This window comes from Phyllobates terribilis, unplaced genomic scaffold, assembly GCF_046119375.1.
Source record: "Phyllobates terribilis strain yellow unplaced genomic scaffold, ASM4611937v1 Scaffold_9__5_contigs__length_417890890, whole genome shotgun sequence".
Taxonomy (NCBI): Eukaryota; Metazoa; Chordata; class Amphibia; order Anura; family Dendrobatidae; genus Phyllobates; species Phyllobates terribilis.
In genome coordinates, this window is record NW_027362769.1 from 89,178,418 (window position 1) to 89,198,819 (window position 20,402).

Here is a 20,402-nt window from a genome sequence, read left to right on the forward strand (position 1 = left end):
GATGTGTGTGTGTGTGTGTGGTGTGTGTAATAGATAGATGTGTGGTTGTGTGTGTGTGTGGTGTGTGTGTATAGATAGATGTGTGTGTGTGTATAGATAGATGTGTGTGTGTGTGTATAGATGATGTGGTGTGTGTGTGTGTGTTGTTTGTTTGTGTGTAAATGTACCCATAGACTTCTATAATGTGTCTTTTTTGGGTGGAAAGCAGCCAGCAATGATTTTTTTCCTTTCTAGTTAAAGCGAATAAAAGTAAATGAGAGCAATCCAAAAGGTGTTGGTATAGGTCAGCATCCAATATGTACAACATGCATTTGGATCAAATTACCGAGTTGTAAAATACACCGACCATAGTATGTACAAAGCCTGAGAAGATGCTTCTTTTAGGCTGTATGCCCACTATGCGTTTTTTAAGCATTTCCGCAGCGGCAATTCCGCCGCAGAAAAGCTTAAAAAACGCTTGGTAGAAGGTCTGCCATGTTCCCCAATGATAATCTGCATGTGCTGTGCACAAGCTGCGGGAAAATTTCCACTACGGATTCATTGCTGAAAAATAAGCAGCACTACCAATTATTTTGTGGAATCGCGGCGTTTTCCCCGCCATTAACTTGAATTGAATCGCAAAATATCTGCATCACTTCATGTGCACATGCGGATATCATGCGGTTCAATGTGCGGATGGTACCTGGGTCTGGAGAAGAGGAGACTCTCCTCCAGACCCGGTACTATAGTACCAGTAAAAAAAGAATAAATTAAAAAATATACATTATACTTACCTTCTCGTGGCCCACGGTCTTCATAGCGATCCGTCCAGTGTCCCCGGCAGCTCGCAATGGTCTAAAAGGACCTGCCATGACGTCATTTAGTCATGTGACGGGTCACGCTACCGCTGACGTCTGCGGTCGCGTGACCCATCACATGGACTAAAATGACGTCATGGAAGGTCCTTTTAGACCACCAGGGGACACCGAACGGATCCGATAAGGACACCGGGGGCCATCGGAAGGTGAGCATAATATTTATTTTTACCATTCTTTTACGGTCACACTATATAAATCCATGCCGGTTGCATGGATTTATATAGTGTGAACAAGTTGTCAAGCACTTTCCAAGTGATGCTAAAATCGCTTGGAAACTGTTTGACAACCCGCACTGTCCCTGGCAGGAAAAACACATGTACAATCCGCATGTACAATCCGCATGCATTTTTTCTGCCAGGGAGATGCAGAAACGCTCAGGAAAATCTGGAGCATTTCTGCATTGTGGGCACATAGCCTTAGTCTCACCTGTCTTTCTTAATGGAAAGTCATCCTTTGAGTCGTACATTCCGAGAACAGGATGGTGGTATGAGCCGGATACCCCACCTTGGGGCGGTGGGCTCTGGTCTAGTGAGCTATGTTGAGTCTTCCTGTAAAGATAGGACACAAAGGATCAAGGTTGGAGTAAAAGCACATGCAAAGGAGTAGAGACAGATTTACAGTATAGACTAAAGCGAGAATTGTTCTAAGCCCCTCCACCACCTAGTCATAAATCAATGCATGGTCCATTCAAATATTTCTCTGTGGTGGGTCAGCTGAAACCTCTGCCCTAGCAGTAAAACACTGTCTATAGCCCTGTATTTGGGCTGAGTAATTCCATTATCTGGTTGTGATATACCACAAATATGTAGACCTTGCATAGAAAAAGAGGTTGCAGCAAAGGTAGTATAACCCTCAACATTTCTGAGGACTAGTTACAGTCAAAGAAGATTTAAAAATGTATGCCAACTCAATAATAGTTAATCATATGTGATGCAAAAAAACAAACTATAGACTATGAAAAAACTAATTTAACACATGAAACTACAACAAAAAAATATACACACATTAAACATAAGTGATCTATCATTCTAGTTCACACGAGAAAGAATGTTCTTCTGCAGTCTGAGTCATATTCTTATGATTGGTCAATGACATGCAGGGGGAAAGTACACGCCACCAGGAAGGAACCTATTTCAATTCCAGACCCCACCTCCCCACCAACCCGAGAAGAACCTAGGTTAACATGTTAACGTGACCCACCCCAGTGAAGAACCTAGGTTAAAGCGCTCCCCCCAACCCCCAGTGAAGAACCTAGGTTAAAGCGCTCCCCCCAACCCCCAGTGAAGAACCTAGGTTAACGCGTGTCGTCACCACCCAGTGAAGAACCTATGGCAATGTCCCCCGTCCCAATAAGAAACCTATGGCAATGCCCCCCCAGTGAAGAGCCTATGGTAATGCCCCCTCCCAAGAAGAACCTATGGCAATGCCCCCCAGTGAAGAGCCTATGGTAATGCCCCCCCCCCCTCCCAAGAAGAACCTATGGCAATGCCCCCCCAGTGAAGAGCCTATGGTAATGCCCCCCCCCTCCCAAGAAGAACCTATGGCAATGCCCCCCCAGTGAAGAGCCTATGGTAATGCCCCCCCCCCTCCCAAGAAGAACCTATGGCAATGCCCCCCCAGTGAAGAGCCTATGGTAATGCCCCCCCCCTCCCAAGAAGAACCTATGGCAATGCCCCCCCAGTGAAGAGCCTATGGTAATGCCCCCCCTCCCAAGAAGAACCTATGGTAATGGCTCCCTTGAGGAGAACCTATGGACATATCCCCCCCCGCCCCCCCCCAAAGAAGCTATGGTATCGCAGCTTCAACCCCCCTCCCCTCCAAGGAAGAACCTATGGAAAAAAACACCAGTTTTATTTATATTTATATATAATTATACAAGATAATACAATTAGAGATCACTGGCAAGTGACAGGTCCTCATTAAATAAAATTCCTAACACTTACCAAAAGCGAGGGTCACTTGACATACAGTGATTTAGGCTTCGGTGGGCAAGAGCTTTCTTCTTATTCAGGACAAATTCCTGCAACTTCATTTTGACTTCGGTGCTCGCAACTGCACCTGCAAAATAATGTGTAAAGAACCAAAACCGCAATGTAAACCCCACAAAACAAAGCAGCACCGAAATATAAAAAAAATAATAAAAAGATAAACGCAAGCAATCTATACGGAATAAACAACCACCACAGCCAAATGATTCAAGCTGGCAACCCCTATCTACAGGCCTGGCTACAGCCTATAATTTGGAGAGGGGCATCCCCCACTATGAGAGAAGAAAAGCCAACAGTCAGAGACTCTTGCTCTGGCGGACATCCATAGATTATATAGACAGGAATTCAAGTTAATGACCGCATGCAAAACTAAATTTCAACTGTACCCACTACAAATAAATGGTCAACAACTATCTTTCCTGATGCCAGGGTTACCGGCAATATAACGTTTGCCAGGGTTATCGACCAATTCAGTTCGCTCGGCATGATGGGAGAATCAATAACGACATTTTGCATTCGCTTATTTTTACAATATGGAAAAAAAACAATATAGATAGATATAAACCTTCATATTTGTGATTTCCTGAAATAATTTTGCATCTATTACATCAATCAGTCCTCCACTCACTTTCTTTTCCCTTTTCTTTATTCTTCAGCTGCATTAGTTTTTGTTCCCGTTGCTGTTTTTCCATCTCTTGCTCCTGCCGATGTTTGCTCCAGTTTTCTCTGGTGCTCCAGAAGCTCCTGCTGATGTTTCATGGCAAGAAGCTCTTGTTGCTGCTGTTAAGTGACACCCCCCACCACCAATCAGGTTAGTGACAAGTCAATATCTTCAGAAGGCTCTCAGGAGAACATCCATCGATTAGCCATCTCTTACCTTTACATGCTCATGTAATTGGGCCTCGTGTTGTCTGGACAACTGCTCGTGTTGCCTCTGAAACTCGGCAATAAGAAGCTGCCGCTGGATTTGCTGCTTCTGCTTCAGTGCCAGTAGTTCTTGCTGCAGCTGCTGCTCCCTCCCGGTGCCCTCCGACCCCGAGATGGCATATTGGGGATCCAGTCGAAGGTCCATAGGAAGCGTGCGAAGCCACTTGGAGTGGCAGTGCAGCACTCACATCAACTATGGAACCAAAAAAACAAAACCCCTTAGTACCTTTTGGTCTACAATATACTTTTTGGAGACCCGGACATCCTAAAGAACAATTTCTCTAAACCCATAATTTTTTAAACCAGAGGTCCCCAACCGCCGGTCCGCGGACCAGGACCGGGCCGTTGGGGTTTTTCAGCCGGTCCGCGGGGAGAGGGGGCCCCTCCAGCCTCCAGCAGGGCCGCCATCAGGGCATGACTGCCCTGACTCCAGTATGGGGCCCGGCCGGTAGGAGCCCCCTCGGAGCCCCCCTCTTGTGCGTCTCTCTCATGGGGCCCCCGGCCGCATGGCTAAGCGCCGGGTCCGGGAAACATCTTAGCGCTGCGCTGCTGCGGCAGCACCTTCATGATTCCCCTGACTTCCGGTCATGTGACGGCGCCGTCACATGGCCGGAAGTCAGGAGAACCTGGTGTCAGCGATTTGGACGAGCGCCAGGATTCTGCCAGGGATCGCATGGGGGTAAGTATAACAAGTTTTATTTTTTTTTTTAAATACAATTAACTAGGAGGGGGGGAATGGGAGATGCACATGGGGGGGAGGGGAGAGATGAGAGATGCACATGGGGGGGGAGGGGAGAGATGAGAGATGCACATGGGGGGGAGGGGAGAGATGAGAGATGCACATGGGGGGGAGGGGAGAGATGAGAGATGCACATGGGGGGGAGGGGAGAGATGAGAGATGCACATGGGGGGGAGGGGAGAGATGAGAGATCCACGGGGGGGGGGTGAGAGATCCACGGGGGGGGGGGTGAGAGATCCACGGGGGGGGGGGGTGAGAGATCCACGGGGGGGGGTGAGAGATCCCACGGGGGGGGGGTGAGAGATCCACGGGGGGGGGGGGTGAGAGATCCACGGGGGGGGGGGGGTGAGAGATCCCACGGGGGGGGGGGGTGAGAGATCCACGGGGGGGGGGGTGAGAGATCCACGGGGGGGGTGAGAGATCCACGGGGGGGGTGAGAGATCCACGGGGGGGGGTGAGAGATCCACGGGGGGGGGTGAGAGATCCACGGGGGGGGTGAGAGATCCACGGGGGGGGGTGGAGAGATCCACGGGGGGGGGTGAGAGATCCCACGGGGGGGGGTGAGAGATCCACGGGGGGGGGTGAGAGATCCACGGGGGGGGTGAGAGATCCACGGGGGGGGTGAGAGATCCACGGGGGGGGTGAGAGATCCACGGGGGGGGTGAGAGATCCACGGGGGGGGTGAGAGATCCCACGGGGGGTGAGAGATCCACGGGGGGGGTGAGAGATCCACGGGGGGGGTGAGAGATGCACGGGGGGGGGTGAGAGATGCACGGGGGGGGTGAGAGATGCACGGGGGGGGGGGGGGGTGAGAGATGCACGGGGGGGGGGGGGGGTGAGAGATGCACGGGGGGGGGGGGGTGAGAGATGCACGGGGGGGGGGTGAGAGATGCACGGGGGGGTGAGAGATGCAGGGGGGGGGGGTGAGAGATGCACGGGGGGGGGTGAGAGATCCACGGGGGGGGTGAGAGATGCACGGGGGGGTGAGAGATGCACGGGGGGGGGTGAGAGATGCACGGGGGGGGTGAGAGATGCACGGGGGGGGTGAGAGATGCACGGGGGGGGTGAGAGATGCACGGGGGGGTGAGAGATGCACGGGGGGGGTGAGAGATGGCACGGGGGGGTGAGAGATGCACGGGGGGGTGAGAGATGCACGGGGGGGGTGAGAGATGCACGGGGGGGTGAGAGATGCACGGGGGGGGTGAGAGATGCACGGGGGGGGTGAGAGATGCACGGGGGGGTGAGAGATGCACGGGGGGGGTGAGAGATGCACGGGGGGGGTGAGAGATGCACGGGGGGGTGAGAGATGCACGGGGGATGAGAGATGCACGGGGGGGTGAGAGATGCACGGGGGGGTGAGAGATGCACGGGGGGGTGAGAGATGCACGGGGGGGGGGATGAGAGATGCACGGGGGGTGGATGAGAGATGCACGGGGGGTGGATGAGAGATGCACGGGGGGTGGATGAGAGATGCACGGGGGGTGGATGAGAGATGCACGGGGGGATGAGAGATGCACGGGGGGTGGATGAGAGATGCACGGGGGGTGGATGAGAGATGCACGGGGGGGGATGAGAGATGCACGGGGGGGGATGAGAGATGCACGGGGGGGATGAGAGATGCACGGAGGGGGGATGAGAGATGCACGGAGGGGGATGAGAGATGCACGGAGGGGGATGAGAGATGCACGGAGGGGGATGAGAGATGCACGGAGGGGGATGAGAGATGCACGGAGGGGGATGAGAGATGCACGGAGGGGGATGAGAGATGCACGGAGGGGGATGAGAGATGCACGGAGGGGGATGAGAGATGCACGGAGGGGGATGAGAGATGCACGGAGGGGGATGAGGATGCACGTGGGGGATGAGAGATGCACGGAGGGGGATGAGAGATGCATGGGGGTGAGCTGCACAGGGGGGGTGAGAGATGCATGGGGGTGAGCTGCACATGGGGGGGTGAGAGATGCACATGGGGGGGGGGGGTTAGGTTTACATAATTTTTTTGCCTTATTTAGGGGGCGGGGGGGCCCCCAAAAATTTCTTGCACAGGGGGCCCACTACAGTCTGTGTCCGCCCCTGGGATGAAGTAAATGCAGCTGAACAGCAGCTGTCAGGACAGCCTGCCCTGTCCTGCTGCAGGGTGTGATGGGGCCTCAGTGATGCGGCTCCTGGCACAGCACATTATGTGGGGGCTCCTGGCATAGCTCCTGGTGGGGACCTGGTCTACACTATATGATAAGTATGCACTAAACTCCAAATCCCTCCATTACCCCGCCCCCATATGACCAAAGCCCCGCCCACCCCACCCCCTCCTTGCTGGGCCATGGAAAAATGATCTTGCTTCAAGCCGGTCCCTGGTGCAAAAAAGGTTGGGGACCACTGCTTTAAACTATCCAAATGATCAGGTCTAATTTTTAACAGTTTAGTCTTAAACTTCCGAAGAGGATCTTTCACGAGCCCAGAACCCAAAGCTCTAGCTAAAATGCCCAACTTGTAGCCGTCGTTAGAAGTCGGCCATGGTGCCATGTATAAAAGAACATGACATACGTAATATTGGGGGTCACATTTCTTAAACGCAAAGCTAAAAACATGAAAAAAATAAAATACCCAATGCAACACGAGATGTAACGAAATGAAATTGTATTTGTCACAAGATTTGTGCACTGGGTGCCAAAACTGATGATTGCAGAGTGTCTGTTATCTGCGCGATGCCAGAGCAACGGTTTGGGTCTTTTGGCATAAAAAGTGTTAATAAGAGGAAATGCAGCCATTGCAGCATGCTGTCCATGTGGAGGATGAGATCAAAGCTGGAAGCTCTGCTATAGGCAAGGAGAAAGTTCATAAAATTATAGGCATTATAAGGGCACGCAGCTGCATTGATGTGATGCACAATCAGAAAGCATTGTGTTCGGCGGTGGATGCGTCACTTGTGACTCTTGTTCACCAAGCACCCCGAAGAGTAAACTTGTTAGAAAGCGTTGGCAGGAAGGCGGGGGAGGGTCAGGCATGTCAGAGAGGGGACTTTGACACTGAGCCCTCCTGAAAACAAAGCAAGCTTCTCTTTTTCCCAGGGGAGCTCCCCCAGCTCCCAGTCCCCAAGCTGCTCTGTTGGGTTTATCTCCTGAGGCTTACGAAAGTAGTCAGAGCGGTGACGTTAAGACACACAAAGAACGTATTCAGCATTTCGAATGGAGCCTTCCGCACTGTGCCATTATAATAGGGCACATTTCCCCACACCAACTCTTCCCACAATCCAGGACACAGTTGCCTCTGAAGGAAGGATGCTGATGTCGTTGGTGGTCAGTGAATGAGAAACATGGTGAAAATAAGGACTGAATAGAGACAAAAAGTCACTTCTAAAACTACATAACCCTATACCATACAAACGTATGAGGGCAGTGCCGCTTTATCCAAGGCATCAATGTGGAAGATGTAAAAAGACTAAGAAAACCTGTAACATGTACAACGAATGCAGGTAACACATGAGAACACAGCTCAGGTTCTATATACGCAATATACCTGAGACGTGGTGAAAAATTTGCATTTGTGCAAAATTTAGGATACTGCAAAACGCAATTTTTGTGGATGGTTTTGGTGCAGTTTTGTAGCCAAACATGGACGAATAGAAAAACAACTCTATCTGTCTTTCCTTTACACTTTCCAGTCATGTTGGATTCGGTCTTGGCTTCGGATTAAAGAAAAACAGGCATTGAAAATTGTAATAAAAGCTGTATCTAATCCCAGCCTTAATCATATCACAGAGATTTCCAAACTTCCTGTTAATTTTGCCACGGGACTATTTTGTTTCATGTTAGATTATCAGGACTCGTAGCCTGGCCATACACATTGGATGAATGTTGGCTGAACTCTCAGATTTTAGCAGAACCAGCCAGTTGGCTGGTTTGAGTGTATGGTGGAGTCCCAATTCTCCAGTGTTGGGAAGAATAAGAGCTACCATGTTGTATTTCAACATGTTTATGGCTTTTGCTCTTGAGAGATAAAGTTGGAGTTTACTCTCTGCTCCCTAATAAGATACCATTCAGTGAGGGAAGCTCAGGGGGTCAGGAAGAATAACTAATGAGGGCAGTTTTAGGGTTAATTTTCATAATGCATATTGTGGCCCAACGAACAGTGCACTGGACTAAGATGTACCAAATTAATTAGTAGGCACACACCTCTTAATGAATTTGCGCATCATTCAGCTGCCATGTGCAACTACAAGAATTGCACTCCAGTTGGGGACTGGAGTACATTTCGGTCATATTTTATACCACTTTTGATAAATTTGTTGGCAGTCCTCGGCCATGCCCTCTCCCGCCAAAGCTGCACTCAAAAAGTTGGTGCAACTGGCTCTTAAATTTTCAATAAACCCAGCCTGGGATTTCTACAGTTTTTTTTTTTTTTTTTTTTTTTATCATCACAAAAACAATGATACGTCATAGTGATAATCATTGTAAACACAGACCCCATGATGGAGCGGATAGGACCTGGATAAGTATTTTATGGGAAGAACCTCACCCGGTATCACACTGTTCTGTCCAAAAGTCATACAGGAAAGATGGCAATTTCCCGATCAGATAATTTTCTGATGTTCAGACAATCAATCGTACGGTATACAATATATCATGAAAGAGGCAACTGAATATTATACACTGTGGATAAGCAAATTTTTCAAAAGTGAACATGTGGGTCTTAGTTACGATTTTGATCAAAGTGTATAAGCCCATTGCCATGTCACGTCGACCTCTCCAGCAGTTTTATGCCTTATTATGTTACCACCATGACACCGTACCAACATAGGAAGTGACCCAAGTGATCGAGAGCACCCATGCTAACACACCATCCCACAAGAGACAGCACTGCAGCAACAATGGCCACCATACAGCACTAGCAAGTATTTAATTTAGCAGTAGACTGCAACTAATGTCTGACCGATCTGCTCCTAGCTTGTTGTCTGAGACCACACACTATGGTGAGTTTTTTAGGTCACTACGCTTGGTGCTGTGGTAGTGTGTCTACAAAGTTGTGTGGTCAAGAGCCCAGAGGAGATGACAAGCAGCTAAGTGGCTTTCCTTGCAGGTGCGGTTTTGTGGTGGTGGTGACCCTCCATGCAGTCCTACACTTAATCGAGCAGGGATCAGATTAAAAAGGTGACCTAGCAGTGGGCTTATACATTTTGATCAAAATGTTAATCAAAAATCTCATGCTCATTTTTGAAAAATGTTCCAGTACGATAACTGAAAGATGAATCATGTCCCGATAGTAGGTCATCCATATTTGATAGAAATTTGCGGATTCGAATTTTCACATTAGAAACCCTAGAAAGACATTCATTTTGCCAGAGTAAAAAATACTATACTTAAAAGATATATGGCACGCAGAAATATAATCACAGTTAAGCCAGACTGTGGGGTTATTTCCGTCAGAGAAAGGCTGGGAGCTCAACCTGTTGTCACCGTATTGGTGTCAACGGAAGCTCATTCATGTCCCGAAGCAGCCGCCCACTCCAGCCTGTCTTCTTCTGCTTCCCTCATTAGACAGGATAACGTGTTCCAAAGATGCTCCGTATGGTACCGCACGCCTCCGTCGGCAGGAAGGTGACTCACCACGGCTCAGCAGGTGAATCACACACCCTGGAGAATGTCACAGATATGATGCTATCAAGAGCTGCTCCTGTAGCAAACCGTATCAAAACCCATGGACGAAGGCTGGATTAGATAATATTTCTCTGCCCTGGGAACAGCTGCAACCTGTGCTCGAATGACAACCAAAAGTGCTGAGCACAAAAACATTTCATGATCTTGTACAGAAAGCCACAAATTGCTTCACCACCAGGCAAGAAAAGCATCAATTTAGGTGCCGGCTAAAAAAAACAAGGTCAAATTTGAGGATAAGCGGTGCCCGGAGATAACACTACAAAGTGCCTAAGAAACATCATCCGGGTAGGTCAAGACACGGTCTCCTGGCATACTTATTTAGCTGGCAGCTTCTCCTTAAATTCTTATAAGGTCTGGGCACTAGGGTCACCACCGACAATAAAGGCGCCCCATTGCCACATAAGACTTCCCTACCTTCAAGCTAATGCCATCATAGTCTCCACTGAGATTGAAAAGGGTTGTCAGGAGCTTTAAAACAACTTCCAAAAAGCAAAAAAATGGTGTAAAAAAAACAACACTCCCTGTTTAAAGCCCCACACCTCTGATGGTCCCTGGTGGTCCTGCAGCGATGACATTGAATATATCATTGGCAGCTACTCACTGGCTATATGTGCCATAGATGCAAGCATCATGCGTTATCATGTGAATGATAGACAGTGTCGTCATTGCAAGAACAGTAGGGACCACCAAGGTAAGGTGCTTCTTTTCCCCTAGATTTGATTCTCTTCTTAGGCAATTATATTACCATCATTTTTGGACTATAAGATGCACCGGACCATAAGAAGCACCCCAAATTTTGGGGTGGAAAATAGGAAAAAAATATTTTTAGAAGATGGGGTCCATCTTATAGTCTGAATTTAAGGTATCTTACATGGTGGACAGCGGCGGTGGAGCAGGGTCGCAGGAGGCATGGTCCCTTCCTCAGGACACCAGGTATCCCAGCAGTGCGATACTGCGGGCCCGGTATCATCGGTGAGCAGAGTGCGTTGCTGGGCCAAGGTCCCAATCTGTGTACGTGCCACCTCCAGCAGCCCATGGCTTCAAGAAAATGGCCGCCAGGAAAGCAAGGATGTACTCCGCTCACTGTCGACACCGGGCCCGCAGCATAGCCACACTTCTGCCACCGCCAGCTTCCTGAGTAAGGGATTCTGCTCCACCGCCGCCTCAACCCCTCCGGTAATCCTGCATTCGGACTATAAGACGCACCCCCTCCCCCATTTTCCTCCTACATTTTTTTTGGAGAAAAATGCGTCTTTTATAGTCCAGAAAATACGGTAAATCTTTGTCAACCCACTTTTTTTCAGCAGAAAATTACCCTTTGCTTAAACCGGTTTCATGTTAAGTGTATTTTTTTTTTTTTTTTTCTTTTTTATAGCCGCCTCAAACTATCAGCAAAAGACTGACTCAGGGCCTATTTAAAGCATTGTCTGACCATGCTTTATTAACGTCACTGTGAGGGGAGAGGGAGAAGGTGAGCTGTAACATCATCCATTGTGAATGGTGGATCCTATGTTAATCAGCTGAATATAGAAGAGCTACCTTTCATTGTGACCATAATGCCGCATTAACACATCTGTCTGACTATCCGCTGGTCTTCTGGCCTGAACTTGACAGCCTTCTAGACATATATGATGCTGTTAAAAGTTCAGGTGAAGAGACCCGTAGACAGTCCGTGCATGAGGATTCAAACTCAGGACCTTGACACATGGATGGTATTAGACTGCTGAAAAGTCTTCTGTACAGAACAGGATTATTTTTAAGTAGATTTTACATAAAAACCTGATTTAAACAATAGCTCAGTTTCCGATTACAGTTTAACACGGAGTCTTAATTTTCAAAAACTTGGGATTGCCATCTTCTGACGTCTCCATGACGTTCACAAAATGTCTCGGTATGGACCTATTCCATTTCCATTAGGACAGAATTTCCATCTCTCTTAGGCCACGTTCAGTATTTGGTCAGTATTTTACATCAGTATTTGTAAGGCAAAACCAGAAGTGGGTGATAAATACAGAAGTGGTGACGTGTTTCTATTATACTTTTCCTCTGATTAATCCAAAATGAGTGGAACACAAATACTGATGTTAATTACTGAACGATGGATGGATCTGCATCTATTTTGGACCTAAACCCAATGTGTGTGAATAACCCCAAAATAGGGAATAGTGACAAGCATATAGCATGGTTTGCGAAAGTATTCACTCCCTTGTCTTTTTTTGTGTTTTGCTACCTCACAACCTGGAATTATTATTTTTTTTTGTTTGAGGGTTTGCATCAGTTCATGGAAAGAACATGCCTATAACTGTGAAGCAAACAACAAATAGGACAAAATAACTGAAGACTTCAGTGTGCACAACTATTCACTCCCCTAAAGTTAGTACTTTGTGGAGCCTCCTTTTGTAGCAAATTCAGCTGCAAGTCGCTTTGGATAAGTCTCTGAGCTTTCCACATCTTGCCACTGGGATTTTTGCCCATTCCTCAAGGCAAAACTGCTCCAGCTCCTTCAAGTTAGACGGTTTCTTCTGGTGAACAGCAATCTTCAATTCTCAATTGGTTAAGGTCTGGGCTTTGACTAGGCCACTCTAAAACATTTACACATTTCCCCTTAAACCACTCGAGTTTTGCTCGAGTATACATTGTATTACTGTCTTGTTGGAAGGTGAACCTTTGTCCCAGTCTCAAAATCACTGACAGGCTGTAACAGGTTTTGCTCAAGAATATCCATGTATTTTGCACCATGCATCTTACCCTCGACTAGGACCATTTTCCCTGTCCCTGCTGCCGAAAAACATCCCCAGAGCATGAGGCTGCCACCATCATGTTTCACTGTGGGGATGATGTTCTTGGGGTGATGAGCTGTGTTGTTTTGGTGCCAGACATTGCGCTTGCCTTGGTGGTCAAAAAGTTTAATTCTGATCTCATCTGACCACAGATATGAGGGTGAAAGGGGTTGTCCGGCCTTAGGGAGGATCTACAGAGTAGTCCTGAGTGTAGACACCTTTTTATAAGATTCCTATATTTAAAGATCACTTTACCTGAGCTTTAAATAAAGGAATCATAATAGGTGTCTACACAGGGGACTACTCGGTAGATCCTTCCCAAAACAAGGCTTGGGGCAGCTAAATACCTTTTCTGCAGTCATCTCCCCAACCCAACTATTTATAGGCATCTTCCACTCATTCCATCTTGCAGATGCATTCTTTTTAATCTCGTTAGTCCTGATTAGAGCACGTTTGGAGCAGGGCTGTGGAGGCAGTAAGCCAAACCTCTGACTCCCTCATACACGGCTCATGTTTAAGTGATAAATTTACTGTAGCACAAATTCATCTCGGCTAAAAGTCTAGACCCTTAGATCAGGAATAGGACAGATATTTATAGGACATTTCATAACTTTCCCAAATTCTTATGAAAAAATATTCCCCACAAACACCATTGAACTACTGTACCCAATTTATTATATATTTTAGGAGTCGGTCCATTTTATACCGACCCCGATTCCAACTCCACCAAAATGGACACCGACTCAGCCTCCATAGCCCTGGTTTGGAAGCCATAGCTCTACGGTAGAATTTTTTGGTTTATTTAGCTTCAGCACTGAATGACAGCCAAATAATGTGTTCTTCCCATGGAAAAACAGTTCCATAGCTCATTTCCATGACCTATCCAAGAATGTAACAATAATGAAAACACTATGCTTCCAGGGAGCAAATGCAGCCATAGCTGACAGATATAATTATTATAAACTATTACGCAAGTAACAGTTTAGATTACTGTTTGGCAAAGGAAGGTGCTCTGACATTGCAAACAAAAATGTATTAAAATCAAATCTGGTCATCGTGAGCTTATCTGGGGTCAAACTAACCTTGTCAACAAGACATGTCAGCTATTAATAACCAGCGTTAAAAAAATTTTAAAAAAAAAGCGCACCTGGTGTCTTATTTTTATGGAAGAAAAAATAAAAGTCACAAATTTGGGAGCATGCTATTTTTTGGAACTTTTCCACCTTTACAAAAGTGACACGAAAAAGGGTGAGATTCAGGAGAAGGGGTGTTGCCAATACATCCCCACATAAGTGCAAGTTATAGCCTAAATCTACTCACATTCACAGTCAAAGATACACATTAGTATTAGGGATCGTTCACACTGGCATTTTCTTGCGTACGACCGTGTTAACCGTGTTTTTCACAGATAGCACTTGAACCTATAACAGTGGATGAGGTTGTTCACATGTCTGTGATTTTTCGCAGATCGGAGCAGTCAGTGTAAAATTGGGGAGACATGTCCGATATTGATCTGCGTGTCGGATCAAAATGGCAATATAAGTGTATGTGTCCATGAAAAAAAAAAAAAAAAAAAAACGGACTCCACTCTGACACCACCCAAGTGCAGTCTGTTTCCATAGACTGTTATATAGGAGAAGGTGGAGCTTTTTTTTTTTTTTTTTTTTTTACCGTTCCTCATCCAAAAAAAATCTGATGAAAATCTGATGAAAAACTGATGGTAAAAACTGGCAACAAAAAAAACTGATGAAACCTGGACAGATTTTCTAAAGGAACCTTGCTGATCACTGGGCGCAAACCACTAGGACCCTCAATGGAGGTACGCTCAGACAAACTTTACCGCAGCCACATTGACTACAGAAAGCAATGGACAAGATATTTTCTACAAAAGAGTTTTCTAGGCATTTTATGAGCTCTGCAGAGGCCATTGTCCAGGAAGGAGGAGGAGGTGAGCTGTGACCATTACCTTTATTGTAAAAGCTGTATGCTTTATTATATTTAAACAGGTATTACCTTTCGTGTAATGTTGTCTGCTGCAATACGCAAACCTGCTGTGAATTTTCAGGGGTTTCTGTAGCATAAATTTTCATGTTGAACTTGGATGAGCCGCCATATTAGCTACACTGGCTCCAAGGTTCAACTGAGCCAAACCAAGACTTTTCCGTATGGAATATGCATAAATGAGCGTGGATACCATAATCTTCAATGCACTGTCATCGTGTCATTCTGATTTTCTTACAAAGCACATGACTTAACCAAAAACCCCAAAGCAAAAAGCAAGATTTGCTGCCTGCTGTCAGCGAGACGGACACCTATCAATCAAAAGAGGGAGGTATGCCCTAAGGATATAAATGACCCGGGGAGTCAGACGTTGATCTGGACCTGGGTTCTCCTCTGACCCCATCTATTGAGGTCTGCTGGCACACAGCGAGGTTTTACACTAGAAATAGGACTATCCTGATTGGGTACACCTTGCCGTGGTAGGATGGCTTTTACGCTCTTTTGATCAAAATAGTGTGTAGCCTATGCGATTTACGTGTATTATTACTATTTGCTCATTTTTCTTTTATCCTAGGTTATATTTGTTAATGGCCACAGTGTGAATGTGCACTTATACCAACCTATGTTCCAGCTCATTCATTTGGTTTTGATCTGGGCAGGATGAAGCACTGAACACTTCCCTTGCATATTTATAAAATCGTGGATTTGTCCAGAATAACGCAACAGAGAGCAAATAGATTAATTCATGCCTTTCTATCTTTCAATTACCTTTCAAAACTTGCAGACAGATTGCCTTTAAAGCTTAGAAAAGACTAAGCGTAAAGAAGCAAAAGAAGAGTGGAAAGTACAAAACACTTGAGTGGATCTCGATATTTTAGGAAGAGGTCATTATTCAGGAAGCGGTTTTGATCCTATATGCTAGTAATTTAGGCTCTTAAAACATACCACACCCTTTACCAGTGGGGGGCGTGTCTTTACAAAGATTCTCCAATCAGTGCTAGGATTATTAGACTGTGTAGGGACACATCCTTTACCAAGAGCAAAACTAATACCCCATTTGTCAACATACGCATACATTTCTTGGAGGAACAACAGAAAAACGACAACACATAGAAATAACAAAAGGTGCTCCAAAATTATTATTTTATGAAGAATAATAAGTAAAACACACACATAATGTGAGGCATCAGATCCCCTTTAAGTGGGAATGTACCAGGCTACCTATGCCAACTTTAAAGGTAACCTCAATTGTTTCATAATAAAAAAAAGGATCTAATATGTATCTACCCAGAAATAAAATAAGTAAAAAGAAAAATCATAAATAATGGCTCCATTTAAGCTTTTATTAGGCCTTCTGAACAGTTGTAAAAAATTTTTTAGCCCATTTCCCCAGCTGTTTCCCTGAGGGGAGGATTTAGAAACCTCCTCTAGCCACGCAGTCTTGTGGTGCAGATTATGTAATGCTTTTTTTTTTTTTATTAGGGTGGAACTGCTCATTAATATGCCAAAGAATCTGCTAAACCTATGAAATGCCATTTCTTTACAGCAACACCAGTACTTACCAGTGCTTGGCATGTGTTTGGCACGAGTTTGCGTTAGAAGCTCCACTGGTTGGTCCCGACCAGATATTCCATCTGCAAAGAAAAAAAAAAGGAGGGGATTTAAGATCTGCAGCTTGAAGTCATGGCCTCAGTAGGAACAACGCAAGTGAAAAGCAACATGGTACGGCAGATATCTCAAGAAAGAAAATGACTGAGGACAATGTAAAGAAGCAAGAAGTAATCCAGTCCAATGGGGTTGTGCATTCACCAGAATAGGAAGAATCCTTGCCTGATGTGTGAGGGTTTCGGTCAGCGAGGAGAGGACTCTTGGCTGGTGCCTGTCAAGTGTAAAGCCCCCTCAGACAGAGGTAGCAAGTGCAGGGTACACACGTCCTGAAAGGGTAGACAATTCAGGGGGGATGCTTTAAGAGCCCCCAGCCTTAGGTCTTTAAGGATTCAGTATGTGAATTTCATGCAGTCTCTGTAGAGCACCTGCCTCATCCAAATAATTAATAAGGAAAAAAAAGAAGGTTCTTGGTTTGAATTTGGCGAGAAGGACCTGTGATGAACAAGACCCTTCCAGGAGGAGGGGGGAAGAAGCAGAAAAGGCTATTCATTCTGGGGCAGTTTGATGACAATACGGTGCAGCTGCCGACTGGAATAAAAAACCCAGGAGGCGGAGGCTATAAATAGCTCAGAAAGAGACGGCGCAGGGAGCCGACAGATTAAAATGCAGAAGCACGCAGAGCGAGGAGAGCGCGCAGTTCCCAGGACTTCACAAGCAAGCTCTCCACAGAAGAAAAGAAATCCAGTGTAAAAGGGCGAAATGAAATAAAGCTACAGGAGGAGGAGGAGGAGGTAGAAATGGAGAGGACTGTGGGAAAAATCAGTTTTATTCAGATGTCGCCTGGTCAGCACAAGTCAGGAGAGCTCTATTCTGGGCATTGACAAGTTAATGTTAAGGGTGTCCAAACAATCCTTTCAACTCCATCCAGGGAACTCTACCCTATCTTTACTTTCATACTGGTCTAAATATAAATGTCTGGAGAAGACAAGCTTGGGCGAGACAACTAGAGGCTGCAATGCACCGCTCCCTCGATAACGTATTAGGGGCCGTTACAAGAATTCACCACCAAAAACAAAAATGATCATAGACTTGAAGGCCAACTGTCTAAGGCTGGTGGGTGAGAATCCATTCGTCAGATCACGATCACTCCCGAATTACCCGTACACATTGGTGTATTGATTTTGAAAATAAAAACGATCGTACTTTAAAATTCCAACGGCCGAATTCTTCTGACCGGCCGACTGTCTGATGTGTATGGAGACTCCTTCAGCAGATGTTGTTGGACATCAGACAGCCGGTCCCTACTATAAACGGAGAGTTTGTATATAGAGGCCTTAACACCTTCGCCTACTCCTGACCTCACTTTATAGTTAGCATTTTGTGCAGCACAAAGAGTAATCAGCCCATGTACCTGCTGGAACCTTGGGACAAATCGTGGTAAGGAACCACGTGATATACATCATGGAACGTAATAAAGTCCACGCTAAAAAAAACCTGGGTTGAATCTACAGAAGTCGCATGTGTTGCATACAAATTTCAATGCATATTTCACCCTTGCTACATTGAAAAAATGTGAAATCTGAAATGGAAATAGATGTGTTGTGGACATGAGTTACCGCCAAACTATCAATTTCTCTGCTGAATATGAGATTTAGGAAATCCGGTACTGTAATCTTCTTAAGATTTACCTGCGCAAATCGGCAACATTTCAGACCCAGTCTTCTAATGCAACACAGATCGATCCAACTACCAAGCAAAATGCAAATATGTCAATTAAAATTTTTTTTCTTTTGGAATATTGTCTATATGAACAGTTTTCATTTTTTTGCACCCAGATACCTCTTAAAAAGCCTAGAAGAAAAGAATGTGCATCGGTCCTGTGGTGGATGACCGAGGCCCTGAATATGCCACACATAGGTACAGGAGAGACTTCGCCCAGTTCCTGATTCCCACCGTGGGCAGCCAAGTACAGAATAATATCCTTTGTACGGCTTGCAGACACCCCACTGATTTATTTTTTCTTTTACATTGGCAACATTCAATATCTGTTGTGGATTTCAGCAGATTTGTCGTGGATTTTATCCAAAGTAATAGAATGGGTGAAATGAGCGGTCATGCATTGGCAGTGTATGCTAATTCAATCTTGAGATTTGGTAGACATTCTATGTGCATACGGCGTGCGCATGTGCAATATACATGGTAAGCAGATATCCCAAAAAGTGTTGAGTCGATTCCACAAGGCCCCAAAAACTGAAGCTTTGCATATACTGACCACCATGATTTTTTTTTTTTTTAATTAATTCTCCTGTTTTAAGTTGTATTTTTTATACCACACTCATTTTTGTCTAGGTCTTTTTGTAGTTTGTCCTGGGCCTCAAGGTTCACTAACAGAACACAAGTACTAAAAGGAAGAAGGACACTTGGACAAAAGCAATCAGGAAAAAAAACTAATGTCTGCCATTCAACAAGGGTCTTACTAAGGTGAGTGCCAAATTGGCGAAGGGAGACTTTTAGGCCATGCAATGCTCCCTGGGAAATCAAATATGCAAACAGACTATTTACAAAGTCTCTATACCTATTGAAAGTAGCAATCCTAGAAGTCTCAATTAAAGGGCCTTGCCATATGTGTATGATGTGAGGAGACCCAGACTTACAATTGTACACAGATTTCTCTGTACTTCTGCCCCTCATCAGTGCAATGTAGGAAACGGTGAAGAAGCTATTTTTTCACAGTGTGCAGCATTGCCATTAAGTCTCCCTACGTCAATATGGCACTTTTCTTTAGGAGAAACTTTATCCCCTAGAGCAGGGGTGGGAAACCCCAGTGCTGCGGGCCGTAACGGCCCTCGATGGCCTTTTATCGGGCCCCCTGGCAGATTCCCAGGAAACAGTGCTTGGGCCGACAGTTGTATTTTAGCGGCAACCGGCCCATTCGTTTCTTCTTGCTCTGTGAGGACATATACGCAGTGTTCATTGCTGAACGCTGAGGCACGTGCAATGAAAGATTACGTCCTGACACCAGTGCCAGTATCAGGACGTACGTTGTGGGAGGAGTGAACGAGCAAATTTGTACGGCCCCCAAAGGATGGTATAAATATCCAAATGGCCCTTGGCAGAAAAAAAAAGAAAAAGATTCCCCACACCTGCCCTAGAGCCTCTGTCGAAAGCTTTATACCCAGCCAACCAGCCTCCTTCCTTACACAGCACTGATGAGGGGCAAAAATCCTGAAACAACTGTATGCAATTTGAGGTCTTCTATTTCAAATCATGAGGCAAGGCTCTTCTTTTATGATTATTACTTTCAATAGGTGGCAACATCCTATAAATCCCAAAACATTCACTGTACGAGTTACGGCAGGGACACGGAGCTGATCACGTCTAGTAAGGCGTTCCTTTGTACGTTTTTTCATGACAAGTTGAAATTGGTTATGCAGAACATCGATAAACCAATTAATACATTAGGAAGCATTTAACTAGATGCAATGATAACCCACATGAGCGGGCCATAATCCAAAACCACCTGTCTGCTTCTTGCACGGGGGCCGTTGCAGTGGCTCTCTCCTCCCCTTTGCTTAGCTTTCTGGAGGCTGTAATCTCTGCATCTCTCTGGCGGAAGCTTCTCCGCGCAGCTTCTCCGCCAGAGCTATTTATAGAGATCCCCACAGACTGGACATCACGTGCGCCCTGATGGCATTTTAATAAGCCTTGCATCAAAATACAACCTGCTTTGTAATGCACAAAAAGCTTTTCATATATAGGGCACAGCTGGCATGTGAGCGAAGCGTGGGGATAATACTACCTCGTACACGCACTAAAGAGCCATACTCCAAAAATACATCTGCAGCATT

General features: G+C 46.0%; 1 protein-coding gene across 1 annotated transcript in view; it reads right to left on the reverse strand.

The window, feature by feature from the left end:
* HDAC4 (histone deacetylase 4) overlaps positions 1-20,402 on the reverse strand; it is a 194,063-nt gene that overhangs the window by 49,698 nt on the left and 123,963 nt on the right. Inside the window, 6 exon segments of the mRNA XM_073646742.1 lie at positions 1,284-1,405; positions 2,801-2,915; positions 3,474-3,558; positions 3,560-3,625; positions 3,723-3,965; positions 16,509-16,580. Of these exon segments, the coding sequence (XP_073502843.1) occupies positions 1,284-1,405; positions 2,801-2,915; positions 3,474-3,558; positions 3,560-3,625; positions 3,723-3,917 (583 nt within the window). The 5' untranslated portion in view covers positions 3,918-3,965; positions 16,509-16,580.